Source organism: Pipistrellus hanaki, assembly GCF_964339955.1.
Source record: "Pipistrellus hanaki genome assembly, chromosome: 10".
Lineage (NCBI taxonomy): Eukaryota > Metazoa > Chordata > Mammalia > Chiroptera > Vespertilionidae > Pipistrellus > Pipistrellus hanaki.
In genome coordinates, this window is record NC_140512.1 from 1,227,533 (window position 1) to 1,252,106 (window position 24,574).

General features: G+C 66.1%; 2 protein-coding genes across 6 annotated transcripts in view; both read right to left on the reverse strand.

The window, feature by feature from the left end:
* Positions 1-444: 444 nt before the first annotated feature.
* On the reverse strand, positions 445-5,415 carry FIGNL1 (fidgetin like 1). 4 transcript variants are annotated; one of them, XM_084896176.1, is made up of 3 exons: positions 5,235-5,415; positions 3,224-3,315; positions 445-2,906 (listed from the first exon to the last, which is right to left on the reverse strand). In XM_084896176.1, exon 3 carries the CDS (start codon positions 2,894-2,896, stop codon positions 890-892), a length of 2,007 nt encoding a protein of 668 aa, XP_084752302.1. In that variant the 5' UTR covers positions 2,897-2,906; positions 3,224-3,315; positions 5,235-5,415; the 3' UTR covers positions 445-889. The 4 variants fall into 4 exon arrangements, with proteins under 4 accessions (XP_084752302.1, XP_084752303.1, XP_084752305.1 ...); XM_084896177.1 differs by lacking the exon at positions 5,235-5,415 and adding an exon at positions 4,838-5,208; XM_084896179.1 differs by lacking the exon at positions 5,235-5,415 and adding an exon at positions 4,823-5,208.
* Positions 5,416-6,479: 1,064 nt separating this feature from the next.
* The window catches only part of DDC (dopa decarboxylase), a 30,535-nt gene continuing 12,440 nt past the window's right edge, over positions 6,480-24,574 (reverse strand). Inside the window, exons 5-15 of one of the 2 annotated variants that reach the window (XM_084896181.1) lie at positions 23,939-24,073; positions 22,364-22,507; positions 18,371-18,437; positions 17,152-17,246; positions 14,566-14,633; positions 12,210-12,286; positions 12,071-12,090; positions 10,615-10,713; positions 9,182-9,283; positions 8,577-8,778; positions 6,480-7,645 (exon numbers count right to left, since the gene is read on the reverse strand). In XM_084896181.1, coding sequence (XP_084752307.1) covers positions 7,617-7,645; positions 8,577-8,778; positions 9,182-9,283; positions 10,615-10,713; positions 12,071-12,090; positions 12,210-12,286; positions 14,566-14,633; positions 17,152-17,246; positions 18,371-18,437; positions 22,364-22,507; positions 23,939-24,073 — 1,038 coding nt within the window. In that variant the 3' untranslated portion in view covers positions 6,480-7,616. The remainder of the gene's footprint in view (positions 7,646-8,576; positions 8,779-9,181; positions 9,284-10,614; positions 10,714-12,070; positions 12,091-12,209; positions 12,287-14,565; positions 14,634-17,151; positions 17,247-18,370; positions 18,438-22,363; positions 22,508-23,938; positions 24,074-24,574) is intronic. The other variant, XM_084896180.1, reaches the window with a different exon arrangement.

Below are 24,574 nucleotides of genomic sequence, written 5' to 3' on the forward strand. Positions count from 1 at the left end.
GCTAACGGGAAACGGAGAGAAGTGAGGGTACAGGAGAGAAGTGAGGGTACAGGAGAGAAGTGAGGGCACAGGAGAGAAGTGAGGGTACAGAAGTGAGGGTACAGAAGTGAGGGTACAGGAGAGAAGTGAGGGTACAGGAGAGAAGTGAGGGTACGGGAGAGAAGTGAGGGTACAGGAGAGAAGTGAGGGTACGGGAGAGAAGTGAGGGTACAGGAGAGAAGTGAGGGTACAGGAGAATGCTGTGGGAACACCTGGAAGCACTGTTCCCAGCTGTTTGCAGTGCTTTCCCAGAGGGGAGGGCACAGTCCTCTCTTCCGCAGCGAACATGTCCATTCGTACAGCAGAGCGCGCCCTCAGACACCTGCAAACGTGTCACCTAGCGTCACACGCAGTCAGACAACACCTGCCCTAGAAAACCATGCACCTTCAAGCCCACAGTGCATCTGCTAGGGGCCACACTTTCCCCCTGTGAACGCGTTTATTAGCAGGTCTTGGGAAGAGAGGACATCAGCAAGAGGTCAAAACCCGAAATAAAAAAGGGCACTTTCCCTCTTAAACAACAGGGAACACGCCGTCTCAAAGGTAACCACAGCCCAGCCATAAAAGGTACGTGTAAGTGACACACCCTCGTTTATAAGTAGGACTGGGTTTCAATCTGGGCACACTACACCCTGAAAAGAAAGGTGTGAGAAACAAGACCCTCGCGTTGGGTGTGACCAGGTACACCTCAGGGAGTAACGGGAAGAAAACCAGGCTTCTAGCAGCACAGGCTGTCAGTTGCAATGGCTCCACCTGCAGTTCCGGGTTCAGGACACACTCCCCAGGGTCCGGAGCTCAAGGCCGGGAAAGACAGAGCCACACAGGCGCCTCTTTGACTGGGAGGGCCTGCTCACTTCCCACAGCCGAAGGTTCTGTTCCAGTTCTCGTAAAGCTCCAAGTCCGTGGGAGACACGCTGGGCCGCACAGTCCTGAACGCCTTTTCGAAGTCCCCGTAGGCGATGGGCGGGACCTGGTCGGCCGTGATGGTGGCGATGTCGGCGGCCTGTAAGCTGCGGATGGGGCCGAGGGACGCCTCCCGGCACAGCTGCGTCATGTCAGCGCCCGAGAACCCCTCCGAGCGCTGCACCACCAGCTCCAGCTCCTCCTCGCGGAGGCAGCACTGCTCCCGGGACATCAGGCGCGTCACGATCTGCCTCCGGGCGGAGGCCTCGGGGAGCGGGATGTAGAGCCTCTTCACCAGCCTCCTGCGGGCCGCCTCGTCGATTTCCTGAGGCCGGTTGGTCGCTCCCACGACTAGAATGCGATCTTCGGAAGACGTGGTGGCTCCGTCCAGCTGCACCAGGAACTCGGTCTTGATCCTCCGAGAGGATTCGTGCTCGCCGTCTGCCCGCTGGGACAGCAGGGAGTCGATCTCATCGATGAAGATGACGGCGGGCTGCTGGCACCGCGCCACGGCGAACAGCGCGCGGACCATCTTCTCGCCCTCGCCCACCCACTTGGAGGTCAGGGAGGAGGCGGAGATGCTGAAGAAGGTGGCCCCGGACTGGCTGGCGATGCACTTGCCGATGAGGGTTTTCCCGGTCCCAGGCGGCCCGAAGAGCAGGATCCCCTTGGGCGGGCCCCGCAGGCCCGTGAAGATGTCAGGCCTCAGCATGGGCCACACGACGATCTCCTTGATGGTGGCCTTGGCGAACTCCACCCCCGCGATGTCGTCCCAGGTCACCGGCGGCCCCTGGTCCATGATCTCACTCATGATCAGCTCGATCATCTTGGGCTCCAAGCTCTTCAGACGCTCGTCCACGGCGGGCGCTGGCTCTGCGGGCCCGGCACTGTCGGGCTTGTACTGCACCCCCCCGTTCGCGTCCCCCCCCTCTGGCTTAGGTACGGGAGGGACAAACTTCCCAAAAATCCCTCGGGACCGACTGGCTCCCAGGCACTTCTTGACGCCGCCACAGGAGGACGCCGCCCGGGCAGCAGGGTGGTGCTTTTTCTGCTGCTCCACCCACAGCTGCTCCTTTGCGGTTTTGAAGGTCGGCAGGCCACCTTCCTCCCGGGGGCCGCTGCCCTCTGTCTTCCTGAGGGCCCTGCTCAGGGCCGGGGCAGAAAGGGCCTCGGCAGGGCCAGCGCCGTCGAACGCGCTCCTGTCCCAGGGGCCGCCGCTGCCGGGAGGGGCGAGAGGCTGCTGGGCCAGGAACAGGCCCAGGCCCGGGCTGGCTTTGGGAGCACTGCCGGTTTCCTTCCTGACGTTTCCAAACAGCGGGGTGGCCCAGTCGCCAAAGGGTGCGGAGGCCGTGGGACACGTCTTGGGGGCGTTACTCGCCACAGGGGGCTGGGCACGCAGAGGGCCCGAGGGATGGCTCTCTGGGACGCCCGGGGCCCAGCCTGGCCCGGGAGCTGGCTTAGCCAATGGGGCGCTCTCCCCAGAGCCACCACCAGCGCTAACCGTGGGAGGCTTGGGGGCCACGGCCCGGCCGGGGATCACCGCCGAAGGGTCAGCCGCGCCCAGCAGGGAGCCGCGGAGCTCCCCGCCCGCCCGCATCATGGCCTGCACGCTGCGCATCTGGAAAACACTGCTCACCGACAGGCCCGGCTGCCACTGGCCACTGTCCGCCTGCTGGCATCTCGCTAAAGTTAAGACGCTCTCTGCGTAGTTATTCAAGCCGGTTTCAGCGTTGTCAGAATCGACGATGGCCGAGTACTTCTCTGCATACTTTCTGAACAGCCTGGAGGCGCAGACCGGGGAGATCTCGGAGCTGGCGCATGCATACTGGACGCGCAGCACCTGTGCCCGGTAGGCCTCTGCCTTCTGTGCCGCCGGGCACGTGCCGGACGTGACCGCAAAGTAGTTCTTCCGCCACTCGCTCAGGTGCACGGCCCGGGAGCTCAGAGCCTGCATGGTACAGGTTCTGCAGAGACAGAGTGACAGCGTCAGGACAACGGAAAGACGGCATAGGCGACTTTAACCCCGCTCATCTGAAAGGAGGTATACGGGACCTTAGAAGGTACATCTGTAAGGACAGGCCATGTGCAAGGGAGTACTAGTTACTCATACACTTCAAGCATTTAGGACAAAAGACCTGACTGAATAAAGCCGTTACGGGTTGGACTGTCTTAGTGATAACTTCCCACACAAATGGGGAAAGCATTCCTAAGGAAAGGACTTAGCATTAATCAGCAGACGGGCACCACGGAGGAGCATGAACTAGAGACAAACGGAACAAACCGAGCCGAGCCTGGGGTTGAAGTCTGGTCTCCAAGGAAAACACAGGAATGAGCTCAAGCAAGCCTCTGTCACTGCCGAGTCCTGGGCCTCACCTGTGAAGAGAAAGACATCGATGAGTCAGGTCACACGCGAATATAAAAATGCCAACACTGCGCCAGCCCTTCAGCACCTGCAGGCGCGGAGGCTGGGACGTGAAGGAGCTCCGGGGCCGGGACCGCACAAGCGCCAGCTCGCTAGGGCTCACTCCAGGAGCGCGCAGGCCTGGCCCTCTCCTTGGGGACTGTGCATGGGCCCTCGGGGCTACTGCCAACGAGCAGAGCAGCGCGGAACAGGAACAGCGGCTTGCTGCGTGTTCCCGAGGGTGTATCCGTGTTCCCCAGGGTGTATCCGTGTTCCTCAGGGTGTATCTGTGTTCCTGAGGGTGTTTCTGTGTTCCTGAGGGGGTTTCATTGTTCCTGAGGGTGTATCTGTGTTCCCGAGGGTGTATCCGTGTTCCCCAGGGTGTATCCGTGTTCCTCAGGGTGTATCCGTGTTCCTGAGGGTGTATCCGTGTTCCTGAGGGTGTATCCGTGTTCCTCAGGGTGTATCCGTGTTCCTGAGGGTGTATCTGGGAAGGAGCACTTCGCACCGAGGCCCCAGGCTCTCACTATCCCGCGATCTCACCAAGTATTAAAAAGGGAAGCCTCCGTGACACAGGAGCCAGAGCAGCGACACAATCTGCTGTAAAGTGCTTGTAATATTTCAGATTTCTTCCCTCCAGGTGTCCTTATAAGCTTCTGTGCATCGAGGTGAAACTATTTTAATACAACTACAGAGATTGCAGCCTGTGGCCACATGTGGGACTTACCTGCCAACCCGAGGAAGATGTATAAAAAGCTGTTACGTTTCCTAACAGCACTGCATAAAGGATACACGAAGAACTGGTGTGTTTTAAAGTTTACCGCCGGAGTTACCTGTGACACACGTGTATCTCCCATGGCACCTTACAGAGAACCCGCTGCCCTGCAGGTAGGTGTTCATGAATCTTTGCTAAAAGCCGTCACCTCAGCCCCGGCTGGTGTGGCTCAGTGAGTCTGGCTCCCGCCAAGGGCACGCACCTGGGCTAGAATCTGTTCCCGCCCCAGGTCCTCAGCCCAGGTCAGGGTGTGTGCCGGAGGCAACCCACGGATCTCCCTCACATCCATGTTTCTCTCTCTCCCTCCCACCTTCCGCTCTCTCTAAAAATCAATGGGGAAAACATATCCGCTGATGAGGATTAAAAATAAAAACAAACTGAAGGCTCAAGGAGATTCTAATTTGCTTAAAGCTGTGAAGTCAATAAAGAGTCAAAACTAGAACCGACATGTCCGGACACCCCTCGTTCCCCGCACCATTTCACCGTGCTAACCTCTCTGTGCGACCCTGGCGACAGGAGGGCGAGGGAGCGGTCCGCCACGGACTCCTGGCGGGGGCACCCCTCCAGCCCGGTCTCCGCGCCTTCACCCCCCTCCGCTCCACGGCCACCCGCACCCCCTCCGAGGAACCCAGCGGCTCGCCCGGCCGCACGGCCTGTCCCCGTGGCCACCGGCTTGCACGCCGCCTCCGTCCCGGCGCCCAGACCCGGTGACGCCGCACCCGCACGGACAGGTGCACCGCGGGGGGTTCCCTTCGGTGAGGACGGGCTCTGTCCGCATCAGGCCGCCCGGCCCCGCAGTCTCCGGGCCTCGGAGCGGGCACCCCGGCCTGCGAGCTGCACCGGCGGCGCTGCAGACCCCGCAGCCTTCCAGACCCCAGCACGGGGCAGCGCCCCCTGCCGGACGGGGCTTCCCACTCCGAGAACTCGGAACGGCGCCCCCACCCGGAGGCTCCCGGCCCAGCCCTCCTCAGAGCGGCCCCAGGCCCGCCCTCCCACCGGGTGACCCCGACCGCGGTCCCTGCGGCTTCGGGTCCTGGCGGGAGGCAGGAGTCCACCCCGGGCTCCGCCGCAGACACGCCGGCCCCGGCCCGGTTCGCCCGCCCTGAGGGGAGTCACCTGAGAGCACGGGAGGGCACGCCCCTGCGAGGACCGCTCCCGGCCGCCGTCCCGCCGCCGCCCCGGAGGGTCTGCGGGCCCGCGTTGGCCTGCCCGCGCCTGACGCTTCCGCCTGGCCCGGCCCGGCCCCTCCGCTCCGCGCCGCCCGGGTCCCCACACAGAAGCGGCTTCATAAAGCGCGCGGACCGCCGTGCGCCTGCGCGCTGCGGACCCGCTCAGCCTGGGCCCTGCGTGCGCCTGTGCCGGGCGGGCGCGCGTCGGGGCGGGGCTGAGCGTCGGGGGCGGGGCTGAACGTAGGGGGCGTGGCCACGTGTCGGGGGCGGGGTCGGAGGCAGGGCTGAGCGTCAGGGGGCGGGACTTGTCCGCAAGGGCGGGGCTGGGCGTCGGGGGCGGGACTGGTGGGCGGGGCGGGGTTGGGCGTCGGGGGCGGGACTTGTTCGTGGGGGCGGGGCTGAGCGTCCGGGGGCGGGACTGAGCGGGGCGGAGCTGAGCGTCGGGGGAGCGGGGCTGAATATAGGGGGCGGGGCCACGCGTCGGTGGCGGGGTCGGAGGCAGGGCTGAGCGTCGGGGGCAGGGCTGAGCGTCGGGGGCGGGACTTGTCTGCGGGGGCGGGGCTGAGGGGCGGGGCTGTGCGTCGGGGGCGGGGCTGGCCCGGCCGGCACACGTGGGCGCAGGAGGCTGTCTGGTTAAAGTGGAAGCGCAGGCTGTGCAGCCTGCGGGGTTACTTAGGACAAACTGCGTTTCCCTGCCGAGGCGCTTCATCCTTCAAGTCCTTTCCAATGAAGACGCGCAGGCGGCGAGGGGGCTGCATTCAGAGGGTCCCCCAGGATGCGCTCCCCGGTCTCCCCTGCCCCCAGGGGCCCTGGAGGATGGCCCAATGGCTCCGGAGGCGGGGCACACGGGGGGCGGGGGGGGGGGAGATATAGGCTGACACTGAGACTAAGTCCAGGGGCGAGCAAAGTTCCTGTGCGATGTAAGGGGATTGTTGTGAGCCCTGCAGCCTGAGCCGCCCCTGCGCCCGCACACCCCTCCCAGCCTGCCCCTGAGGGACCTGCCCGAAGCTCTGAGAGGCCTCCTGGCCACCGTGGGCTTTGGCTTCAGAGACAGCCCCGTCAGGTTAGCGCAGTGGATGGCGTTTCAGACCCAGTAACAGAACAGCCGCTCACAGCCAGCTCTGGGGCCGTTCGTGCCGGGGTGGCACTTCAGAGGTCTGGAGGGGCCTTGGGGTCTGAGGACCCGACCTCAGAGGTCATGCAGGCTGTCTTTCCGTCTTCCATTCCGCCTTCTCCCGGTGGGTTTCCCCCCTTCCCCCCAGGCCTGGACTCCTTGCCCCAGGAGGGCCCACACACCAAGGCCGGCCTACACACTTAGAGCAGGAGGGGGGCACACGGGGATCTTTCCCCGGAAATTCTCTCTTCGAAAAAGGAGGAAGCCACTTCCTGGGGAGCCAGGAGCCTTCCTCTCCCTGTCCAGGCTCAGCGGTCCTGGGGTCTCCCTTCCTGGGAGAGGGACTGCCTGGAGGAGAGGTGGAGAAATAACTGTTGAGCAGCAACTAACACCGTGATAGCCACGTGACCGTAAAAGCCACCCTGTTCGTGGTGGGCCTACTCTGTGCTCCTTCATCCTGCTGTCTATTTATTTAAGAGCTGGAGTTGTCTCCCAGTAAGCCTTATATGTTGTTTGGGCATTGAAAACCACGCCTGACATGTATGACATGTATGACACGCTCCATAAACATAGTTGAATGAATGAATGCTGTTTACAAATATCCAAGGATGCCGCACCTCTGGCCACTCTGAAGGGTACGTCCATAGTATCACCATCAGCGGGCACAGCGCAGGACAGGAAGCTCACCAGACACATGGCATTGCTCTTCCGATAGTTTATTGTCCACAGGACGGAGCACAGTGAGGCCACAGGACAGAGCACAGTGAGGCCACAGGACGGAGCACAGTGAGGCCACAGGACGGAGCACGGTGAGGCCACAGGACAGCACGGTGAGGCCACAGGACGGAGCACAGTGAGGCCACAGGACGGAGCACAGTGAGGCCACAGGACGGAGCACAGTGAGGCCACAGGACAGCACGGTGAGGCCACAGGTGTGACTCCAGCCCTTCACCGCGGCCTGCCCAGGAGAGGGCCCGGGAGGCCCTCCCCACCATGGACAGCCCCAAGAGCAGGAAGCACTATGATTGCCTAATTAACAAAGCCACAGCCAAACAACGACTCGGCGCTACAAGCCGGGATTGCTTTTCACGTGGAAATAAGGTCTCTCCGCCGACGAGAGCCGGGAGACGGCAGGCGGGGGCTGGCAGCGGGAGGGAGGCCTGCGGGTGTGCGAAGCCGTCCGCGGAGCGGTGGTGTTTATCCCTCCCTCCGCTCTCAGGCACACTTCTGTTCAGCTTGGATCTCTGCGGGGGAAATGGCGGGAACATATGGCTGCGTTAACACACACACAAGCCAAAACCGGTGTGGCTCAGTGCATAGAGCGTCGGCCTGCGGACTGAGGGGACCCAGGTTCGATTCCGGTCAAGGGCATGTGCCTTGGTTGCGGGCACATCCCCGGTGGGGGGTGTGCAAGAGGCAGCTGGTCGATGTTTCTCTCTCATCATCGATGTTTCTACCTCTCTATCCCTCTCCCTTCCTCTCTGTGGAAAATCAATAAAATATATTAAAACACACACACACACACACACACACACACACACGAAAGAATCAGAATGTTGTACACGTCGCACAGCACAGAGAAGGATGTGTGAGAGCCTGTGACCTGGGTGGGAGCGGTCACGTTGTTCGAGGTCAGAAGACTGTCCCACGCACCCCCCCCCCCCCCCCGGGACACAGCTCCGCGCCCTTCCTCTCGCACCTGACCCCGGCTTGACACGGCGGCCTCTGCGACGCTCAGGGGCAGCCAGGGGTTCAGCTCTCCATCCCTCCACCCTGTCTGTCCCCGGGGGGGTGGCATTTACTCAGTGCTTTGGATGGTTGTGAAGGCAGGGTTCCTTTTTGAAGTTGTGCTGTCAGCTGTTGCAGTGTGTGTGCATGGTGGGGCAGCCTCTGTGGGGTCCCCGCAGCATACCCGATGCGCGGTGTTGTGATACTGTGCGCTGGTGTAACAGGATAGCGGCGTGGCACTCCAGGGGAGGCACCGCACACTGAGCGCAGCTGTTAGAGTGTGTGCACTCTGGGGCGCCCCAGGGCGTGACAGGAAGTCCCCTCGGCGAACGGGAGAATTCGGGGGGGGGGGGGGTTCAGACAAACACCGTTGGCAGCGTTCACGTGTGGCTGTGAAGTGAGCCTGCCTAGCCTCTCAGAGCCGTCACCGCAGCTCCTCCGGCTCACCTGTCCTCCCGCGGGCGGCCAGCAGCGCCGTGGCCAGCGCCTGGATGTGGGCCCAGGCCCGCTGCACGTGCGCGGGCTCGGCGGCGCGGGAGCAGATGGCGAAGCGCAGCACGAAGCGGTCCCGCAGGCGGCAGGGCACCAGGTGGATCTCCCGGGCGCCGTTGATGCGGTCCAGCAGCTCCTCCGTCAGCTGGTTGGGACCCTGGGCCGAGGGAGGGCCTCAGCAAGGGCGGGCCGCTGTCCCCACGGACGGACGGACAGACAGCCCAGGCGCGGCTGGGCTGAGGGCGGGCTGAGGACGGGCCCGGCGGGGAACGTGCCACACGTCAGGGCTGCCCTTTCGTGGCTGGCCGGCCGGCGTGGCACAGGGCTGAGCTCAGCCTGGGAGCCAGGAGGTCAGGGTTCGATTCCCCATCAGGGCACAGGCCCGGGTTGTGGGCTCCATCCCCAATGTGGGCGGTGCAGGAGGCAGGCGGTCCATGGTTCTCTCTCATCATTGGTGTTTCTCCACCCCTCCTCTCTCTCTCTCTCTCTCTCTCTCTCTCTCTCTCTCGTCAATAAGAATATTTAAAAACAAAAAAGAGAACAGATGGACGTGGACATACCTTCAGCCGGAAGCAGACCAGCCCCAGGGTGACTTCCGCGCAGATTTCGAAGCGAGGGTCTCGCTGCACCGCGGCCTCGAACTCGTGGGCCAGCCGCACGTGCTGGAGGGGAGGCACGTCAGAGCCCCCGCACCGCACACGCCATTCTCTTCAGTGTTTCTGTCACCCCCTCTCTCACCCCCGTCCCCCAGACAGAGGCCCCTCGTGTTACCACGGGAGAGGAGAAACCCGCCCACCCCTTTCTCCTGCGTCTGACCCACCAGAACGCTGCAAAGAGGACTGAGAATTCTAGAAAGGAGGGGTGGCTGAGCAAGTGTCCAGAGCAGGCTGTGCCTCAGCCCATTCTGCAGATGTGGAGACTGAGGCTGAGCTGTGCCGTGGGGCCAGGGCCCAGCTCCGGGCCTGCAGAGGCTGCGGCTGTGTGTGATGCCACGTGCTCGCCGCCTCCACCGAGAGCTCATTCAGCTCCTCCGTGAGGAACGCTTGCGACTGCCCGTGGGTGCGGAGTCAGGAGCTGACCCGGCGGGACTGAGCTGAGAAGGTGGTCTCCGTGCGTGTCTTTCTGGTCTAAACTCAGGCAGCCAGCCTGGTGCCGGTGCTGTTGCTGGGAGGGGAGGGGCTGGGGCCTCTGAGCAGCATTTCTGCTTAAAGTGTGGGTGGGGCTGAGCCCCCATTTAAAGGCGCAGTTCCCAGTCACATGGAAATGTGGTGCCACCAGGGGGCGCCAGAGACCGAGCCTGCAGGGGCCTGGAAGGCTCTGGAAGCACTCAGTGGGGGGGCAGGCTGGCGGAGCCCCTCCTCTCCTCGGTGTCACCTCAGAGGGAGACTGAGTGTCTACAGGAGGCAGCAGGGCCGCCCAAGAGGCCGGCTGCAGCCGGGATCGCGGTGGAGACATAACCCAGCACTCCGCTGCTCCCTCCGAGGTGCGGAGCTCATGGCGTCGGAGAGCAGCTCTGACCCTCAGCCCCGCGTGCTCCCCACAACGGGGCCGTGGCGGCTCAGCAGGGACGCCGGTCGGGCCGTCTCAGGACGGCGGGACTCCCTGTCCGGCACAGGGCGGAGCCCGGCCCCGGGACGTGGGGGGGCCGGAAGCCGCAGGCGCGCCCCTGCCGTGGACGCCGAGGACCCACGGGCCGGGGCCAGGAAGGACACGGGGTGGGCGGGACCTTGTGCGAGCGGCGGGGCCGGGGGGGGCAATGATGGCCTCGGCCATCGTTAAAAGAAGCAGGTGACGGCCGTGGCTCCGTGGCTGAGCGTCGGCCCGTGAGCCCGGAGGTCAGGGTTCATCCCCGGCCCGGGCACAGGCTTGCTGCGGGCGTGCGGCAGGCAGCCGCCCGGGACTCTCACCGGCGATGTCTCCCTCTCCCCTCCTCTCTGGAATCAATGAGTTAGAATTACAATAAAGAAACCGCCAAAGAGCAGCGGGAGCTCACCTTGCGGATGTGGGCCTGCAGCCCGGTGACCCCGTACATCCGGAACACGAACCACATCTTCAGCGAGCGGAACCTGCGCCCCAGCGGCAGCTGCCAGTGCTGCGGACAGACAGACAGCCTCAGGGACAGACAGGCAGCCTCAGGGACAGACAGGCAGCCTCAGGGGACAGACAGCCTCAGGGGACAGAGCCTCAGGGACAGACAGCCTCAGGGACAGACAGACAGCCTCAGGGACAGACAGCCTCAGGGACAGACAGGCAGCCTCAGGGACAGACAGACAGCCTCAGGGACAGACAGCCTCAGGGACAGACAGCCTCAGGGACAGACAGACAGCCTCAGGGACAGACAGGCAGCCTCAGGGGACAGAGCCTCAGGGACAGACAGACAGTCTCAGGGACAGACAGACAGCCTCAGGGGACAGAGCCTCAGGGACAGACAGCCTCAGTGGCCAGACAGACAGCCTCAGGGACAGACGGACAGCCTCAGGGACAGACAGACAGCCTCAGGGACAGACAGCCTTAGGGACAGACAGACAGTCTCAGGAACAGAAAGCCTCAGGGACAGACAGACAGCCTCAGGGACAGACAGGCAGCCTCAGGGACAGACAGCCTCAGGGACAGACAGCCTTAGGGACACACAGACAGTCTCAGGAACAGAAAGACTCAGGGACAGACAGACAGCCTCAGGGACAGACAGCCTCAGGGACAGACAGACAGCCTCAGGGGACAGAGCCTGGGACAGACAGCCTCAGTGGCCAGGCCGGGGCCGCCCACGCCCTGGGGATGGTAAGGCCAGGAGAGGAGAGAGCAGGCCTCAGCGAAAGGCAGGGGGGGCACACCGGCTGGAACTGGGCAGGCGCTGTGGGGAGCCGGGAGCACCGGGAGGGGCAGAAGCCGCTTAGAGCTGAAACTCCCCCTGTACCAGCCTCGCCCCTGGCCCCGCCCAGACCCCGATCCCGGGACACACACACACACACACACACACACACACACACACTCGGTCGGTCTGTCTCACTCCCAGCCCAGCCCCTCGCTGGCTCGCAGCCGTCACCATAACCCCGGGGAGGAGTGCTGCTGGTCCCTGGGCCTGACGTAAGGAGGAGACCGGGCGCCCGAGGCCACAGCCTCTGCCCGCCGTGCCCGGCTGCCTGGGCACCGTGAGCGGCTGGGGCACTCTGCCTCCCCGTGGACCGCACTCGAACCGCCTGCAGGCTGTCCTCCCCGCGCCAAACAGAGAGAGACACGCCCCACACCCAGACGGCGTCGGGTGCGAGGCCGGGGGTCCCAGCCCAGGTCCCCGTTCTGCCTTCTGATCCCGCCCAGCAGGCTCTTCACCCCCAGCCTGCCCCTGGGCCAGGTGGCTGCATGGTGCCCGCTCTGCCCGAGACCGGCCAACCGGCCGCGCCCCTGCCCGGCTCCCGGCGGCCCGCGCTCCGTGCGGACGAGGCTCCACTCACCCGGTAGTCGGTGATGAGCCCTGGGGAGAGAAGAGACGGTCAGACCCAGCGGGCACGGCCGCCCCTCCGGCAGGCGCCCGGCCCCACGCCCCCGCGCCCGGCCCCACGCCCCGGCGCCCGGACGGGTGGCCCGGCTCACCCGAGTCCTGGTGGCTGTGCTGCAGGTACACGGGGTCCAGCTTGAAGGCTCCGGTCAGGTCCGCGCGCTTCCTCACCCTGCAGACGGAGGGGACAGGCTCAGGGCCGCCCAGGGCCCCGGCCGCCGTGCCCTCCACCGGCCCCTTCCCGCCCTCGGCATGGCCGCTGAGCACCGGGCAGGGGATAAGGAAGAACAACTGTTGGGCCCACATGGCTCAGGGGTTGAGTGTCAACCTGTGAACCAGGAGGTCACAGTCCCATTCCCGGTCAGGGCTCACACCGGGGCTGCGGGCTCAGTCCACAGGAGGGGGACTGTAGGAGGCAGCCGACCCATGATTCTCTCTCATCGTTGATGTTTCTCTTTCTCTCTCTCTCTCTCTCTCTCTCTCTCTCTCTCTCTCTCTCTCTCCTCTCTCTCTCTCCTTTCCTCTCTGAGATCAGTGAAAACATATGTACATATTTTGGAAAAGACTAAATATTGGGCCTTTGTCCCTGGCACACGGTGCTAATCCCCTGGAGTCTGTGCCGTGGGGGCCCTCTCTCAGCATGGTGGCTGCCGAGAACACCGCAGACCAAAGGGGCCCGGGTTCGAGTCTGGACCAGGGCACGTAGCAGGATTGCAGGCTCCTCCCCGGCCCTGGCCCTGGTCAGGGTGCGTGCGGGAGGCACCCCGTCGATGTCTCTGTCTCTCCCTCTCTCCTCCACTCTCCCTAAAAACCAATTGAAAAACACCCTCGGGTGAGAATTTAAAATAAACAAACACATAAATACAGTATGATGCGGCGCTAAAACTGTGGTTTCAAACAGAGGTGAACAGCGATACACCCCCCTGGCCACTGGCAGAAAACCTGAGCCCTCCGCGGACACCGATGTCCTTCCCCTCACCGCCCCCAGGGGGCGCCAGGCAACTGCATTGCGTGATCACACCCAGCCTGCTGAATTTCCTGCAGAAATCCTCCGTCAGCCGTGGTCTGGATGTGCCTGTTTCTAAACAACAGGCAAACTCAGGATGCTTAAGCCCAAACGGCATCATTTTGGGGCCCCACGCACTGCTGCTCCCTGCCATAGCGTGTGTGTGTGTGTGTGTGTGTGTGTGTCCCCGCGAGCACATCCCCACTCCTCGTCCTCCTGCTGTTGCTCATCTACTGTGAGACATGGTCCTGCTGGGGGACAGGACCGCCCTGGGGCCCGCCAGCTCCCCGGGCGGCTGGGGGGGCGGCGTGAGCCCACACCTGGGTGAGGCCGCACCAAGGGCATCTCAAGGTCAAGCCGCCCGCCAGCCCGTCAGCACTCAGCGCGGACAGACGGGGAGGGGGCCTGTGCTGTGCTGTGTGCAAGGCCTCTTGTGCCGTCTTTGTTATTTTTATCTCAGGGAGGAAGGGAGAGGGGAGAGAGATAGAAGCATCCTGATGAGAGAGAAGCACGGACGGGCTGCCTCCTGCACGCCCTCCTTGGGGGTCCCGCCGGCAGCCCGGGCCTGTGCCCTGACCCGGGATCGAGTGGTCAGCCCGGGCCTGTCCCTGCACCGCTGCGCACACCGGGTGGGCTGCGCCGTGCTCCCAACTCCTCCGCCATGCCCCGAGCCCCGCCCTCAGCCTGGGGTCTTTGGAGACGGAGTTTGAAGGGGCGATTGGATTAAATCAGGCCCTGGCCTGGACCGGCTTGTCTCAGTGGACAGAGCGGCAGGGCCCGTCCTGTGTTGCAGCTCAGTCCCTGTTCTGGCCAGGCATGATCGGGAGGCAGCCCATCGATGTCTCTCTCTCTCTCACCCACGATTCTCTCTCTATCCCACCCCCTCCCTCCCACTCCCTCTGAACACCGGTGGGAAGACAGCCTGGGTGAGGAGTGACAGAATTAAAATGGAGTGAGAGCACAGGCCCAGGCCCTGCTCACACAGACTGGAGCCCGACGGACGGCACTGTTTCTGACGGACTCCAAGGAGCCACATCTGGGGCCCAGGCCGCCCTTGTGGGGAGCCCTGGACCATCCCCCGTCGACGGCACAGCGGTCAGCGCGGCAGCCTGAGCTCCGGCGGGAACGGCCGGGATCGGACCGAGCTCCTGGTCCCTGGCGTCTGGGCGCAGATCTGGTGGCACCGGGCAGCGTGGCAGCTGCCAGACCGGAGCCGGCCCGTCTGCCCGGGGGCGGCAAGTCCCACCGGAGCCGGCCCGTCTGTCCGGGGGCGGCGAGTCCCACCGCAGGTTTGGGGGGCAGAGTCTTCCCTCAGCCTCCGCGCCCCCACCCACTCAGCCACAGTGGCCGCCAGGGGGCACGCAGGGTGCAGGGGGCGGAGGAGGGGGCTGCGGGGCCGCCCCAGCGGCGGCTCTGCCTGTGGGCGGGCTGGCGGGCGGACTCACCACATGGCAGAGCAGTCGAAGTTCACCAGCAGCCACTTGTGGGGGTTGAAGTTGAAGGAGTCTGCACACTGCCGGAGCCCGGGCACAAAGAGGAGATGGTGTGTTACTCGCAGCCACCAGGCAGGACTGCGCAGGGGACCGGTGGTGCGGTGCCCACTGCACCGGGAGACCCCGCCGACCGACAGGCCGGCGGCCGCCTGACCGGCCAGGGCCTTTCCACTCCCGTCCACCCGGCCGTGACCACGCACCCCTCCCACGCAGCACGGAGCTGACAGGGACCGCCCGGGGCTGGCCAGGCAGGCGGGCTGGCAGGGAAGGGGTGCAGGCCCCAGCTGCAGACAGCTGGCCGGCCGCCCCGCTGTGGGCACCACCATGGGCTCCGGAGAGAATGGGAGGCGTTAGCCACGGGGGCTGAGGGGGCCCTGCCGGCTCCCTGTCCTCAGGGCTCAGCTCTGTGCTTTCGAACAGTGTGCCCGGCTCTCCCGCACTGCTGGCCGGGGCGCCCCCGGAGGCCGGCCGGGCCCCACAGGGCCTAGCAGCCTCGGCGGCCGGCCCGTCCGCGTGCTCCTAGGAGGCCGTGGAGCTCGCAGGCCTGCTCGGCTCCAGGACGGCCGAGGAGGCAGGCGGGACGGAGCGGGGAGGGGGCAGGTGAGGGGGGCCGGGGTGATGGAGGGGGGCCGTGGTCCGGGCGGCCGCTCGGGGCACGGCTTCATTTCCTCCCGGCCTCCCTCCATAAAACCCGTGGAGAAAAGGCAGGAAATGACAAGGTCCCGTTTGCTGATCAAAGGCGGCGGCGCGGCCGGGCGGGCGGGGGCCGCCTGCCAGCGCATTATTAGCTCCGCTCGCGGCGGCCTGGTTAACGGCCCTGCTCCCCGCTCGCCGAGGGCGCCTTATCTCCCGCGGGCCCCAGACAGGATATTGCAGCCTTATCTGAGCGGGAGCGGGAGGCCGCGCAGGAGGGGGCGGTGGGGGAGGCAGACCCCGCGGCCGGCCAGATCCTGTCTGCGCTGATAGAACCCAGCTGGCGGCCGCCGCCGCGGAGGGGGCAGCGGGAGGGCCCCGTGAAAGGTGACACCCCGAGTTCACGGGGCAGAGGAGGGAGTCGCAGGAAAAGGCCTGAAACCCTAAACCTGGTGGTGAGACAGGACCAGGCCCCGGGGGTGGGGGAGGGCGAGAGGGGGGCAGCCAGACCCCCTTCCTCCTGCCTGCTGGCGCGGGGGAAGCCAGGCCTGGGAGGGTGGGTGCCGCCCACCACGTGAGGTGTTTGTTCTTCCCATCCCAGCCCCCAGGCCCCCAAAAAGCCAGCACCAGCAGGGACCCGCCGAGCGGGGGTCAGCACCCCGTAGCCACAGGCACTCGGTGCCCGTGTCCGCCCAGGGTCTGGCCTCGGCCCTCGCCATACGCAGTGGCCCAGGCACCGTCACTGAGGCAGGGAGGGGGGCGGGGGGAGGAGGGGCGTGGTGGAATGGAGCCCCTGTCCTGCCTCGGGCACGGTCAGGCCCACGCCGGAAATCAGAAAAGGGATGGCGCGGACGTGAGAGAGCCGGGCTCCGGCCTGGTGAGCATCAATCACGGCGTCTGATGCTCCCCCCGCTGCCTGCCAGGCGGTCAGCCCGCTGAACACGACTGACTCCTCTGACCCCCCAACAGCCCGCAGAGCCCTCGGGAGGGTGCAGAGGGCGTGGGGTGCGGGGCAGCGGGTCTGAGCAGCCGCCTCGTGCCCTCACCCCTGCGCCCGTGCACGGCGAGGCCACCGAAACCCTGTCTCTGAGCACAGAGCGGAGGCGGCCCCCCATCGGCTCTCCACGCCTGGCCCAGGTCCCTCCCTGACCCTGCAGGAGGCATTCCTGCCCTGGGCTGCCCTCAGACCCAAAGGAGTCTGGTTCGATTCCCGTCAAGGGCAGGCACCTCGGGTGCTGGCTCGATCCCAGGCCCCAATCAGGACACACGCAGGAGGCCACCAGCCAATATGTCTCTCTCACATTGGTGCTTCTCTCTCTCCTCCTCCTCCCTCCCACTTTCTCTAAAAACCACTGGGAAAATGTCCTCCGTGAGGATGAAAAAAACATAAAATAAAATAAAGAATAAAGTAGCTCGTCAGCCTGGCCTGGAGCGGGGAGCGAGGCCGTGGACCTGGCCGGTGTGGCACGCTGGTTGAGCGTCGGCCTATGAACCAGGTGGTCGGGGTTCGATTTCCAGTCAGGGCCCATGCCCGGATTGTGGGCTCCGCCCCCAGTGAGGGGCATGCGGGAGGCAGTGAGGGGCGTGCAGGAGGCGGTGAGGGGCCTGCGGGAGCCGGTGAGGGGCCTGCGGGAGCTGGTGAGGGGCCTGCGGGAGGCGGTGAGAGGCCTGCGGGAGCCGGTGAGGGGCCTGCGGGAGGCGGTGAGGGGCCTGCGGGAGGCGGTGAGGGGCCTGCGGGAGCTGGTGAGGGGCCTGCGGGAGGCGGTGAGAGGCCTGCGGGAGCCGGTGAGGGGCCTGCGGGAGCCGGCGGGTCCGTGGTTCTCCTGGCCGCTGATGCTCTCTCCCCCGCCCTCCTCTCGGATCAGTAAGGACACACATGTGACGGGCTCCGTGGCGCACACCCACCTCCACGCCGTCCAGGAGGGGCCGGAACTCGGGGCAGATGAAGGCGCTGCCAGCGTAGGCCGCGTCCACGTGCAGCCACAGGTCCTCCCGGTTACCTGGAAGCAGGCGGCGTGAGCTCCCGGCGTGTCCTCCACGGGGAGGCGTGGGGCCCCAGGGGCTGTGTGTGGGCTCCAGGGGGCCCGGTGGGTCTGGCCACCGACCTCGTCCGGCCCACAGCCCACCGTTGCCGGCCTTGGACCTCAGAGCCCCTCCCCTGACGGCAGGAAGCGGGGGCAGGGACCTGCATGGTGGCCCGCGGTGCCCGCACAGCCCGGGCTCAGAGCGTGTGCGGGGAGAGAGGGCAGGTGGACGGGATCGCACCCTGACCCCCGGGCAGACCCGGAGGCTGTGGGCACAGCGGGTCTGCAGGCGGGGGAGGGAGGTGGCCGTACGCACAGGCTCCGGGCCCCTCTCCGGAGAAGGGGAGTCAGAGCATTGCTTTGCTCATGGCTTTAGGGGCCTGGCTCCTGACCCAGGAAGGCTGGGGAGGCCTGGGGGGAGGCGGGGAGGACTGGGGGGAGGCGGGGAGGACTGGGGGGAGGCGGGGAGGACTGAGGGGAGGCGGGGAGGACTGGGGGGAGAATACTCCGGGGCGATGGTTCTCAGTGGAGCAGAGGCCCTCCTGCAGGGCGCTGGGAGCCGGGAGCCGGGAGCCGGGAGCCCGGAGGGGACTCTCCCTGGGGCAGCCGGCCGTGCCCCTGAGAAATGGCGTGTGCGGGTCAGTTCTGCCCTGTGGTCCAGGCGGCCACGTCAGAGCTGCGGGAGCTGGCGCTAAGGAGGTCTGGGGCTCTGCAGACACAAAGCCCGTGTGGCCCCGGCCGGTGTGGCTCCGTGGACAGAGCGTCGGCATGTGGACCAAAGGGTCCCGGTTTGATCCCGGCCAAGGGCATGGACCTCGGTTGCGGGCTCCTCAGGCCCTGGCTCCGGTCAGAGGCAACCCTCCGATGTGCTTCTGTCACATGGGTGTTTCTCTCCGCCTCTGCCTCTCTCCCACTCTCCCCAAAACCCACGGGGAAATGTCCCCGGGGGATCCACGGCGGACCCCGTGGGAGACCGTTCGGCTGGCGCCCACGTGGTATGTACGGAGACGCGTTTGCGAGGATGGAAGTCGCACGATGGAGGGGAGCCTGGCGGTCTGTCCGCCTCCACCGCCCCGGGGCGCCCGGGGGAGGGTACTCACAGACCGGGCCCACTTCCGAGAGGCTGTCGAAGGAGCAGCAGGGCGTGGTCCCCAGCGTGGCCACCACCTGCGCAGAAAGCAGACGACCTTCCAGGCCCGTGGTCCCTGCCACCCCCGCCCAGGACCCGCCGGGAGACCTGGGTCCGAGGCACGTGGGTCTTCGCCGGAAGCTTCACCACACGGGCCCCGGGGGAGGAACACGCCGGCCACCGGGAGCCGGGCGGAGCGCCAGGCGCACAGGTCCCCCCTCCCCTGACCCTCTCCCCCACCTCTGCTCCCACACGTCTCCACCAGGAACACGCGTGTCCTTCCTGCCAGGAGGGAGGGAGCCCAGCTTCTCCACAACTTGGTGTGTGTGTGTGTGTGTGTGTGTCTGAGGGTGTGTGTGTGTCTGAGGGTGTGTGTGCGCGTCTAAGGGTGCATTTGTGTGTGTGTCTGTCTGCCTGCATGTGTGTGTCTGTGTGTGTGTGTGAGAGAGAGGGTATATGTGTGTGTGTCTAAGGGGGCATGTATGTGTGTCTGTGTATGTCTGCATGTGTGTCTGTGTTTCTGTGTGTGTGTGTGTGTGTGTGAGAGAGAGAGGGTATATGTGTGTGTGTCTAAGGGGGCATGTGTGTGTGTGTATGTCTGCATGTGTGTCTGTGTTTCTGTGTGTGTGTGTGTGTGTGTGAGAGAGAGAGGGTATATGTGTGTGTGTCTAAGGGGGCATGTGTGTGTGTGTATGTCTGCATGTGTGTCTGTGTTTCTGTGTGTGTGTGTGCGTGCGTGTGTGTGTGTGTGTATGTCTGAGGGTGTGTGTATGTGTGTGTGTCTGGGTGTGTGTGTGTCTGAGGGTGTGTGTGTGTCTAAGGGTGCATGTGTGTCTGTTTCTGTGTGTCTAAGGGGGCATGTGTGTGTGTCTGTGTATGTCTGCATGTGTGTCTGTGTTTCTGTGTGTGTGTGTGAGAGAGAGAGGATATATGTGTGTGTGTTTAAGGGTGCATTTGTGTGTGTATCTGTGTGTATGCCTGCGGGTGTGTGTGTGTGTGTGTGTGTGTGTGAACGGTGGCCTTCGCTGAGGGAGATGGGAAAGCCAGGTCAGACCCTGAGGCAGGGGAGGCCTGTGACCACCCGGCTGGACGCCCAGGGCCCCTCGGAGCGGAGGCGGCACACGAAGCCCAGGGGCCGACAGGCCTGGGCTCGGGGCCGCACACCTGGGGCTGGAGCCGGCGGCGTGGCCCCATGGGCAGGAGGAGGCCCTGTGGGCCCGGGCGCCGGGTGGGCTGGCCTCGGGGACCTGGGCCCGGGCGAGCCTCTCCGAAGTGGGCCCAGTCTGTGAGTCCCCCTCCCCACTGTAAAGGCTCAGTGTTATTTGGGCCGGAGAGGCCAGTCAGCAGCCCTCGGCGTGGACAGCCAGCCGTGACACCGACGTCCAGGCCGGGCTGCGGGCCACGTGGGAGCACAGGGCTGTGCAGGGGGCGGGGAGGGGACGTGAGCAGGAGCCATGGCCGGGCTTCCTGCCAGAAGGCACGGGGAGCAGGCTGAGGAGTGACTAATGCGAGCTGCTCCGTGGCCGTGGGGTGGAGGCTGGTACACACACACACACACACACACACACACACACATGGATACACGGACACACACACATAGGGACACATGGACACACACGTATGCACACATGGACACACAGAGACGGACACACATGGACACACAGATACACATGGACACAGACACATGGATGACAGACAGACACACATGGACACACACAGACAAACACACACGGACACAGAGAGACACACACAGAGACACACAGACACGTAGACACAGACCCACACACAGACACAGAGAAGCACACACCACACACAGCCCTTGCTGTCTGCACAGCTGGGCGAGGCCCCGGAGGTTGGCACTGAGGGCTGCACGCAGGTCCCTTCCTGGCTCTGGGGGGTGTCCTCCCGTCACAGGTCAGCAGGCCCCCCTGATGCCCACAGACCACAGGCGTGGGCCAGGAGCAGCGTGACGGACACGCAGCATTCACACCAGACACCGGGCAGACGGAAGGCTGGCTCTGGGGCACGGGGCAGGGGTGGGGTGCGGGTGGGGAGCTCGCAGGCTGGGGTGTTCTCACAGCCCACCGGCCCTGTCCTGGCCTCTGCCTCCCCACGGGGTCTCCTGGGCTGCTGCCCGCACTGGGCACCCTCTCCCCGGCACCTCCCCGCCTGGCACCCTGCACAGCCATGGCCACTGCTCCCCGTCTGCGTCCTCGGGGACCCCTGACCCACACCCCGCACTGGGGGGCCCTCCCCGAGGCCCCGCATCCCGAGCGGACGTGAGCCATGGCCCCCGGGACCCGGTGCCGGGCCGTCTGGGTGCTGCTCAGAGCCGGTCCCTCAGTTCGGAGCCCCTGGGGCGGGGCCTCCATTCCACCGCCTTCCTCAGAGGGCCTGTGCCGATAGCCAAAACCTAAGATTGTCTCTGGTAATAATAAGTAAAGGCAGCTTGTACATTCTTGTTGATTTTCTGTTGTTGGAACTTCCCGCCTAAGAGATGTCTTTGTCTCAGAACCTCAGTGAAAGGGATGGTCACAGGCCAGGGCACTGGAGCCGTCCTCCCCATAGAGGCCCCCATTCTCCCGAATTAACTCTTTGCTAGCCTCTCTTCACTTTGGGCCGGCCTTCTCCGGAAACCGGGCCGAGTGGGCCCTGAACCCCGCGGTCGTGTTGGGTGTCCCACAGCGCTGTGAGGGCTCCGGTGCGGGACGTGTCTGCGAGCTCCCTCCGCACGCCCTGCAGTCATAGCTTACGCACGTTATTCAGGTGTTAAACCGATGGAAAGTGCTGGCTTTTTAAACAGTTAAACCCCTCTGTCTGCTCACGGGGCACAGCGTGCGCTTGTCTCCGGGCCACGTGCTGAGCGGCAGCCCCGTCTCTGGCCTCCTCCTCGCGGGGCGGCCTCGGGGAGCAGGACGGGGCCATGTCCCCAGGCTGGGCCCTGTGATACGGGGCCGGGCGGCCACAGCCTCAGTGCTGGGCGTGTGGCCTCCGCGTCACAGGCCTCCGTGAGGCTGGGGGGGGGGTCAGGAGACACAGGATGGACTGGGCTGTGGGGGACTCTCACTGCCCGTCCAGGAGGAGAGCCCAGCGCCCCTGCCAGGAGCCCCCGCCTGCAGCCAGGAGGGAGTGGGGGCGGCGGGGGGCCGGGGGCCCTGGGAGGGTCTGGGTGTGGAGTCAGCTGCCCTGGTTCTCCGCAGCCACCCTAACTCCCAGCACCTGTTCCGCTCGGGGCTCTGATTACGGCTCAGCGCGGCGCTAACCTGATTTCAGCCGAGGCCTAATCACATTTGCGCGGGGGGCGGGGGCCGGCTGGCGCCGGGCGGGCAGCCCCCGGCGGCGGGTCCTGCCGCGAGGACACGTCCCAGCCCCTCGCCCCCACCCCCGCCCGCCCCGGCCTGCCTGCTCGCTCAGATGCCCGCCCGAGGCTGTCTGCTCTGGCCTGGCCTCAGCCGGTGGGAGCGAACCCCGAGAAGCCAGGAAACTGCCCAGCTCGCGCCCCCTCTCCCCGGGTGCCAGCCTGCCCAGGGCGCAGCAGGCTCTCCACGGAGCCGGGACTGAGGGCGGTGCCCGGGAGCCCACGGGAGGCCAGAGGCCTGGCTGTCACACGTGCGGTTATAGCCACCAGCTGCCGTGTGGACTCCGGCTCAGCGTGGCCCTCTGGGTCCCGGGGCCTGCCCCTCTGGCCACAGGGCCCTGGTCACTGGTCTCAGATAGCCGGGCGGTGGCCGCTCACACCTGCCTGGGGAGCTGCTCTGACAGGGGTCACGGCCCCCACCCCTGCTGGGCGGTGTGTCTCGGGCTGAGCCGCAGTGCCGGCTCCGATGCCGGCCCAGCCCTGGAGGTCCTGGTGAAACAGCCCGGGCAGGGCTGGGCACCAGCCCCTCTCCGGTCCCTGGGAATGCCGCCCTGCGGCCAGGGAACATCCCAGGGGCCTCTGCAGCCCGGCCGGGGCTGAACTTACAAAGAAAGGAACCAGCCCGGCCGCCTTGTCCCGCTGCAGCGCCTCCTGCAGGACGGACGCTCTCATGGCAAACTTGCCGTCCGAAGGGATGGCTCTGAAGGTGACTCCTCCGATCAGTGCGGCCCTCTCCACGGAGCAGTGGGCCTGCGGGGAGAGCAGCGAGTGAGGCCACGGCCCGAGCGCCCACTGCCAGGCTGCCCTCCGCCCGCCCGCCCGCCCGCCCGCCAGAGGGCACACCCTGCCTGCTCCGGCCCGCCCATCCGCTGCCCTCCCTGCAGGTTCCCAGGGCACCCCAACCCTGCACCCTCCGCCCTGCACGGCCCTGCTCCCCAGGCGCCGGCCGGGGGGTCCCAGCGGAACCAGGAGCCCCGGGTCCTCAGGGGCCTGGTGAGCCCCCTCCCTCCCGCCCGGGCCCTGGGACGGTGCCCGGGGGGACAGAGAACCCCCAGACCCTTTTCCGGGGGCTCCGCCAGCCCCCCTGCGAGAGGCTGCACCGCCCCTGCAGCCACTCGCCGGGCCTCGGGGTGCTGGGCGCGGACGGGCACGTTCCTCTCCCCCTCCCCCCGGAGACGGGCGGTGGCCCCACCCTGGGGAGCCGTGCCACCCGCAGGTGTCTCCCCGGGGAGGAGGGGGCGGAGTCTCCCCGGAGCCAGACCACGCCGCCGCCCCGCCGCCGGCCCAGACACGCGGGCGGCGCGTTTATTCCGGGAGACGCGGATGGATGAGCTGGGGCCGAGCGCCCGCAGCTGCGGGCCGGGTCAGAAAGGCACGGCGATAAGCCTGTCAGCGGCACCCACTCAGCCGGGGCCCCACATTCCTGCGGGGGGGCCGCCGCTGACCTTCCGACCCGCCTCCCTGCCAGCCCTCTCCCTCCTCTCCCTCGCCTGCTCTGCATTTGGGGTTTTTTCTTTAACCCTTTCCCGGGCTGGCTGGCGGAGGAGGGCTGGTGTGCAGAGCCTCCGGCCGCGGCTGGGTCCTCGGGCCTCTGGCCCGGGGAGAGGGCCGGGCACCAGCTGTGGTCCCCTGGGGAGGCGGGAGGCTCCGAGGAGGCACCCACGTGCCGGAGAGCGTGGATCTCAGACAAGGAGCCGGCCCGGCCCCGCGGCTCCGGGCTGAGCGGCGGCCTCTGAGCCAGGAGGTCCTGGCGGGTCCAGGCCAGGGCACGTGCTGCCCAGCGGGGAGCGTGCCAGGGGCAGCCGGCCCACGACTCTCCCTCCCCACGGATGCTCCTCTCTCTCCCCCCTCTCCCTTCCTCTCTGAAACCAACGAAAGTGCGTTTGAAGACTAACAGTGAAACCACAGTGCGTGGGGAGGAGCGGGGCTCTGAGTCCACGTCTGAGTCCGTGTGCAGGGCCGGGGCTGCCGAGGGCGCCGGGCGGGCGGCCGGAGCCGGGCGCCGAGGCTCACGGGCTCCTTTCCGGGGGCGGGCGGCGCCCCCAGCCCCTGCGGCTCCTCAGCGCGGTGTGTCCGGCCCGGGGCCGTCTGCAGTGCCCGTCCCGGGAGGCGCCCAGTCCTGTCCGGTTCGGACCGGACCCGAAGTGAGGGGACACACGGACCCTGGCGGCGGCTCCTCACCTGGTCGGAGGCGTAGGCCACCAGCTTCTCCATGACGGCGGCCGCGGTGAGCCCCGGGCGGGCGGCCTGCAGGCGGCGGGTGGCCCGGCTCCGTGCGGCCAGCAGCGCCATCAGCGTGGCCTCGCTGGCGCTCCCCTGGGTCAGAGGCGGAGAGGGGCCACTTAGAGCGCGGCAGAGGAGCCGGCCCGGCCTAGGGGGCGCTCCTCCGTCCCCGGGGCTCACTCCGGCCTGAGAGCCGGGAGGCCAGGGTCCGGCACAGCCCGGGCTGTGGGCTCCGTCCCCATGGGGGGCGCGCAGGAGGCAGCTGGTCCGTGATTCGCTCTCATCGTGCATGTTTCTCTCTCTCCCTCTCTCTCTCCTCCTCTTGAAAATCAATAAAAAAATTTACCAAAGAGTTATTTTAGAAAAGCCATGACACCCCCGCCAGCCACACCCCAGCACCGGGCCCGGGGTCAGCGGGCTGCGGGGGGGGGAGGGGGGGGGCGGTACTGGAAGCTGGCGCTCCCCGGGAGGGGGGCCGCCCTGCGCAGGAGCTCGATGAGTCCCGCGAGGCTCAGGGACACAGGCTGCCATGGCCGCCCGCCCCAGCTCGGGGTCCCCCCACGGTAAGGGCTGGCCCCCCCAGAGCTCTCAGAC

Coding starts and splice junctions, on each gene's coding strand:
- FIGNL1 (XM_084896176.1), bottom strand. CDS start 2,896: ATGCAGGCTCTGAGCTCCCGGGCCGTGCACCTGAGCGAGTGGCGGAAG.